We start from the raw sequence: 7353 nt of genomic DNA on the forward strand, positions 1-7353 counted from the left end.
TTAAATGGGTTTTCAATTTAATCGACGACCAACCATTTACAAAGACTTATCTTCCCAAGGTCATTAACATGCAATGCATTCAACTGCAATGAAGAATGAAAGAAGACGGGCTCTACATTTGTCAGCATATTTATTATCCTTAAAATTCAAACTTCGTTTTCCTTTTATAGAGATTTCAAGGTTATTTGCTTTCGACCAATAGAAGGAAAACATGAATAACATACATATATTATCTACGTCTAAAAGTTGCAATTCATGAGTTCTTGTGCATAGTTCAGTTCATGTCTGAACAATAAGCATTATTTTTCTGTCTATATATTTGAAGGTGCGAAAAATGCAGGATTATTGAAGAAGGAAAATATGACGACGACAACATTTCAAGCTAGCAAACAACTGTTAGCTATACGTGAGCAACTGAAACAAATGGACAAACAGTACAAAGAGGGATTTATATTTGAAAATGCAAGAGAATCTCCGGGTCCGGAAAAGAAAAATGAGGTATTTTTTGTCTTCGCTTAATTCAATAAACGTACTTTAAAAAAAAAATATATTGAAATAAAATATACTTTCAGTATGAAATGAGAATGTTACTTGACGGATGGATTTGTATTTCCTTGAAAACTTCGGTTAAATATAATTGGAACTCATACTAAATAATGAATAACTTACTTGTGATCAAAGCAAACGCATTGAAACGTGCCCTCAATTTTTTTTTACTTAAAAATGTGTAAGAAAAATTATACAAAGGTAATCCATTTTTATTTGATTCTTTACCTTATTTGTTATTTTAATTACGTACTCCGCAGATTTATTTCTATTTTTTTAAAATTGCATTTGAAAAGCTAAACAGTGTTGATATATAAATGTTTTATTGGGACATTTTCAGCTTCTTTTTGTATAACAATTTAGCTCTTGATCTTCAATGATTATTGAGCCAATTTACAAGATGTATGTAGAATTCTTGATGTTTGTTCAAAATAGTTTATAGCATATTACTTTTGATATTATATTAGATATGAAAAAAAGAATTTGTTATTACGTCGATAAAAAAAAATTACAGGGCACTTGTCTATATCTTAGATAACTAAAGGTAAAAGGTCTTCATCATCATAATTATTCAGATACATATATGCAAACAGCACAGGTCCATGATTTTCATTCAGAAACTGACATATCATACAGATATGACAGTTTTATTGTAATCAATCATTTATCTAGATTGTGTTGGTTTTTATATGACATTTAAAAAAATCTTAAAACGGAGAAAATGACAGTCTGAAATCTGTTCTACCTTGATAAAATCAAGTCTCAAAATACAAAAAAGACAAAAAAAAAGAATTTAAATGAGGATAATAACTTAAATAGAAGCATAAACAAATGTTTCACCTACATTTTAAATATATTTTTCACTGGGTTTGTCAAATAGGGTAATAAAATGTGCAATAAAGCCGCTTAATCCATATGCTTCAACCTTACGTACTAAATGATAAATTTCCTGCCAGTTTCTTTTTGAATTTGGTTCAACAAAACCCATATCAGAATTTTTATATAACATATATGTATAAGAAGAAATAAAAATAATAAATTTCTCGGAAATTAAATTCATGACATACATATAACGAATAGTGTTCAAGCTCAAAAGTCCGTTAAACAAAATAAAATAGGAGCAGAGCAGCTAAGGACCTCAAAACACCAGAGATGGAATCAGGTCCCATGGAGGACTGAGCATTCCTGTTGACCGTTCACACCCGCTGTTTGCTCCTTTGTCATGATCGGGAAATGACGGAAAAATCCATCGACAATACCGTATATATATATCATGACCTAATAATTAGTATGAAAAAGGTCAGTCAGCATTAGACTTAATGATAAATTGCATTTGCTAACAAGGTCATTGTATCCACGATAGAACTTCCGGAATGATAACTTTAAACGAGACTGTTGATATTTTTGTTTTATCAACTTGTTTTGTCAATAACTTATCTCGTTTCCCGCGTGGCGCAGTGGTTAAAGCGTCTGCTCTAGAGTCGCGAAGTGAGGAGTTGATCCTTAAGTCGCGGGTTCGAATCCCACGAATCCCACTGTGGGACGTGGAGACCGGTCCTTCGGATGAGACCGTTTAAACCAAGGTCCCCTTGTCGTAGTAGGTGCTGGCACGAAAAAGATCCCTTCCCTGCTCAATGATCCTAAGTGCCGAGTATAGGACAAAATTTGCAGCTCTCCAACAGCAAGTGGTGACGTCTTCATATAAGTGAAAAGTTTTCGAGAGGGGTTTTAAACAATATATACAATTAATCAATCTTATCTCGTTTTAGAAATTCCTGCGCGTCGAATAAACTATGAGATATAAATCCCGTATGCAGGTAATGCAGGTATATTGCTGCATTATTAAAGGAAGTTGACGATTGAAAAGTTAAAGTCATCACGTTTATCATTAAGCTTTGTTGTTAGGTTACCATTAATGTCCTTTTTAAGTAAAATATCCAAATTACTTGATTTCAATTTTTAATTTTGGAGGCAGCTCACTCGGTAGACTTGATTGGTAGGTGTTGGGTTTGAAACTCGGCAGTGTAAGTCGGAAGAAAAGGTTGCAACTGTTCCTTTACTTAGCTCTAGGCATAAGGAACGTTTCGGATCTTTTGGATAAGACCTTGAAAACTAAGCTTACGGTAGGCGTAGGAAAAAAGATCCCTTAATGCTCAGTGGTCCTGATTGCCGAGTAATGATCTTAATTTTAAGCACAAAACTGGTATATAGTGACATCTCCATAGGAGTGAAAAAATTACTCTAACGGGATATAAAAAACATATAGTAATGATTTTTGGAAGGGGGGCTCAAACTTCAGATCTTTTGTCTTTACACGATGAAATCTTTTAAATAAACACATTCCTTACCTTGACGAGAATATATACGAGAAAAAAAAGATACTGATGAAGTTAGACTTGCTGAATTTATTTTAAGTGAATTGAAAAAGGTATTCATTACATGTCAGTTCAACTGTTGAAATAATCTGATTGAAAAGAGTATGTCACTTTTATTGCACATGTAATTTATAATGGATATTAACTCTATACATGCACACACATGCTAATTATCACTATTTTTGCCAGACGGAGATGCATGAAAGGATCCCCAACCAAAATGTCACTGGCAGATTTGAAATGCAATCAGAGGAACCAAATGCCTCTCAGGCCCACGGTTTTGAACATATTGAAGCCATGTTTTCAAAGTTAATAGAAGATTCTCATGACAATTACCAGCCTCTCCATGATCTACCTCTCTCTGAAGAATTACGTCACGCCATCACAAACATGGAGGATATTGATGATGTACGTGTATATTTTGTACACATTTAAAACGAACATACATGTATACATGTAAACTTTTAAGGATTTTTTCCCCTGATGCCCGAAATTCATGACTAATTCTATGAATATAATAACAAAATTTAAAGATTCTACTTTTAATTTCCCGAAAATCCACTTCATGCGAGTCATGAAATTCTTCATTTTTAAATATTTTTAAGAGATTTAGTTTACAGTGAAATCGCTATTAAACCATTATCTAAAAAGTCAGATCTTAGAATACTAAGTTTAATTTTATTTATAGGTATATAATTTTATTTAATTCTATTCATAGGTAGATACGCTGATTGGGGATGTAATCGGTTCAGTTCAAATTGACCAAGTGGCCGAGGAGGATCTTCACACGATCGAGCATTTTGTATCCTGCTCAGAGGTGAAAAATTTATTAAAATTGCTTCAAAATTGTCCAACTGTATATACCGTCATACTTAATCTTAATTTTCGGATGAAACGATGGATTATATTTTGGCGTTATTCTTTAGAGTCCACAGATTGAAGAAGAAAGTAACCAGAGGAGTCTCGAACAGCAATCAAGAAATGACCTCTCGACCCCTGGACAATTTAGCACACAAGAAGAGACATATCTCCGTAGAAAGGAAAGAATTAAAAAAGACAATCATAATATCAGTAAGATTATACCGTAGATAGATTTTTTATCTGTGTCATTGTAGAAATTGAAAACAGAAATTGCATTTTCTGTTTCTTTATAAAGGAAAGGTAAAAAGTAAAATAAATACATGTAGCATAAAATAAAAGTAAAACTTCAATTTCAATAAATTATACACGTAATACTTCAATATTCAAAATAGAGAGTACAAACAATCTTTTAAATTGTATATATTGTATTAAGATTTTCTTGAGAAATATTTTAATTTTTTAGTTGAGCGAAGACGCAGATACAATATCAACGACAGGATTAAAGAACTTGCTACTTTACTGCCCTCTTCCACTCATTCGTAATAACATTTTTTTGTATTTATCAGCAATATTTTGTCGAGGATTACACTTTAAACCAATATAAAAGATACAAATGTGTGCATATCCTTCAGAATTTCTGTCATTATTTTGAATCGGCTATAGTTTCGTACACATTTGGCAATATCAATTTGTTTATTTATTCAGAAAACTTGAATATTTATTATAAATTGTGAATATTTACCATACATTGTAAATATTTTTTTTTGTATCAGGTCAATGAAACTCAATAAGGGTTCCATTTTAAAAGCATCTGTGGAGTATGTTAAGATTTTGAAAAAAGACAGAGAAAAACTCTATCAATATGAAGCAAACCAGAAGGCAATGGAGAAAAAATACCAGAAAATGCTGATAAGAATTTTTGTAAGACCCTTTTTCAATATATTTTCTTATTAATTTTATATATAACTTAAAGATATGTAAGCTAATTAATACATGTATTTAGGCCATTTTTGCAAGAATCGGATATAAACATATGCGACATTTTATTTTATAACTTATTAAAATGTAGGAAATGATTTTTTTTACCTACATAACTCTTGAAACAAAAATTTTAAAAACTCAATATCTGCTCAAACTATTGATTTATGCGATAGAAGACACGTAATGTGATGTTCTTCAAAAGTTGTTTAAAGCGAATTTATAGTATTTAAGCATATGAACTTCTTGTTTTAGCAACTTGAATTGAAAATGAAGTTACATGGATTGACAGAACAACTAGGCTGCATGCAAGTAAAGAAAAAGAAGAGACCGAAAAGGAGATTGAGTGAAATTGATGCGATGGTAGAAAATTTGATGATGTCAAAAGTATCACAAAATTTCAATACAGATCCTCGCACAGAAGATTTACTTTTCAAGGAAAAGGCAAAGCCCAAAATGTTGGCAAGTGACAAAAATACCAAGCATGTGACAACGAAATCTGATTTGAAAGAACGTATCATGAAAAAGTTAAGCAAGGAAAGCTTTGATAAATGCAAAATAAAACTGTTAAATTTCAAAGAAAGACAAGATTTGCATACTCCCTGTGGAGCCCAGGACAGTCATGAAAAAGTCAAAAATCAGATCAAATTACAAGATGACATATCGCGAGCAGAAATGTCCGCTGGAGCCAAAGACGAAAGATACATATCAGAACAACAATTAGATGCTATGGAATTAGTTCACAATCCATCAATTTTTGACAATGACAATTCTGAATGTAGTCTAGAGAAAAACAACCTTTTCCTAGATCTTTTGGAAAATCAAGCCGCTTCGAATATCACTGTAGTTCAGATTGATCCAAATTTGACCGAATCTTCAATTCCAGATCAACATCTAGAGCCAATGAAAGATGGTGTCTGTATTTCTCCAGTGACGTCAACAACTAACATGCTTGAAGCTTTACTTAGAAACACCGAAGAAACATCGTCTGCTATCTCCTCCTTGGAAAATTCACTTGAAAGCGCAAGATGAGAATTTTAAAGACGTAAAAATGAAACAATGATTTTAATAAGTTCCTCCTTTATACTTATCGAAACTTTATATCATTCGTTTCATTATATATGTAATGAGAGAGAGAGACAGACAGACAGACAGACAGACAGAGTGAGGGACGGTGTTTGTGTGTGTGCGCGCGTTTTTCTTGAAGAATCGATTATTAGCTTAATTTCTTTGAAAATAATTTGCTGTTAATCATAACAAGCTATGAATTTTGATCAAGGAAAATGTACTTTTGTTTTCTATTATCAAAATTGCTTTTTAAGCACTTGTAAAATTAGCACTACCACCATAAAAAATAAACAGATTTATTATAAGAGGTGTTTCATTTATTATCTTGTATGAAAGGGCGCTTTGGGAGAACAAAGAAATATTAATTTTGAATCTGGAAATGCATTTTTATTACTCAAATGCAGCAAGATGTATATTTTCTTGGCATTACAAGGTAATTCAGCATTCACAGACACGATCTTCCTTTTTGAGGCGACGTGCTCCAAAGCATACCAACCATGCAACTGGACAAAAAGTTTGGTCTGACAGTGATTATAAAAGTTGATGTTACAATTCAATAATCTTGAATTATTTCAAAACCCATGATGGCAAATCACAAAAACGTCATTTTGCATCTTGGATTTCTTTGAATGAACTCATGAAATACAAATTATGTAAATGCTTAGGGAGTTTTGGAGGTTTTAAGCAACACAATGTCCAACCTGTTCAATCTTTTGAATCAAAACCTGTTTCCATTTAAAAAATCAAAGGTGCAAAGGCCATAATTTCTTTGAAAGTGGATTTATGTACTCGTCTGTATATTGCAATGATACCTATACCTCCATTTGTCACTATTATTAACCATTAAATCAGTGTTAAGATTAAGCACTAAACTAGTGTCGTCAGCACAAACCCAGCACAAACCTCTTCTTTCAACCTTTCCTGCTCTTTCAGTGATTTTGATATTTATGGTACAAAATGTAACATTCAGTATTTTGTCTAACATGCATCAATTCATAACTTAAAGTTATCTTGGCCAGCAACTATAAAAGTATTTATTTATATTAAACATTAATAATTTTGCATTATTCTTTAATTAAGATGCATATCATTTACTGTCACTATTACATTATCAATAGTAATTTCTTATCATGACTGAATAATCAAAAGGGAATAACGTCTCTTATAATAGAGTAGCGCCTTCCGTACATGTTCAGTTGGGACATTTCCAGTGTATCAAAGTCCATAAACGAGCGACTGTAAATTACTCAAATCTGGTTTAAACTCTCTTGCTCATAACAAGTATGTACTTGGTTTGTCTGTTTTATGTTTAGGAACAGAAAGGAGGATTTAATTCATTTGTGCTATAGACAATTAGAGCATAATTCTACCCTTTCTCATGAACCATAATTTTTTGTTTCAAATTCAAATCGTGGGGTATAATTAGAAATTAAATGAAACTAAAATGTTAACTGTGCTATCTGCTGATAAGATTTACAACTATATTTTGGATTTTTCTTATATCAAAAAAAATTAAATAATTTTT

At 31.8% G+C, this 7353-nt stretch overlaps 1 protein-coding gene across 1 annotated transcript; it reads left to right on the plus strand.

Annotated features, from left to right (window-relative positions):
* The first annotated feature begins 260 nt into the window (after positions 1-260).
* On the plus strand, positions 261-5936 carry LOC134273463 (uncharacterized). The gene is made up of 7 exons (XM_062755662.1): positions 261-498; positions 3111-3329; positions 3640-3738; positions 3848-3992; positions 4246-4321; positions 4556-4703; positions 5016-5936. The coding sequence occupies exons 1-7, from the start codon at positions 361-363 to the stop codon at positions 5790-5792; spliced, it is 1602 nt and encodes a 533-aa protein (XP_062611646.1). The 5' UTR covers positions 261-360; the 3' UTR covers positions 5793-5936.
* The last annotated feature ends 1417 nt before the right edge of the window (positions 5937-7353 follow it).

The sequence above is a fragment of the Saccostrea cucullata genome, unplaced genomic scaffold (assembly GCF_032062105.1).
Source record: "Saccostrea cucullata isolate Sc308-1 unplaced genomic scaffold, CSIRO_AGI_Scuc_v1 ctg3301, whole genome shotgun sequence".
Lineage (NCBI taxonomy): Eukaryota > Metazoa > Mollusca > Bivalvia > Ostreida > Ostreidae > Saccostrea > Saccostrea cuccullata.

Coding starts and splice junctions, on each gene's coding strand:
- LOC134273463 (XM_062755662.1), top strand. CDS start 361: ATGACGACGACAACATTTCAAGCTAGCAAACAACTGTTAGCTATACGT. Junction 3,330..3,639: donor ACATGGAGGATATTGATGAT/GTACGTGTATAT, acceptor TTCTATTCATAG/GTAGATACGCTGATTGGGGA. Junction 4,704..5,015: donor AAATGCTGATAAGAATTTTT/GTAAGACCCTTT, acceptor TTCTTGTTTTAG/CAACTTGAATTGAAAATGAA.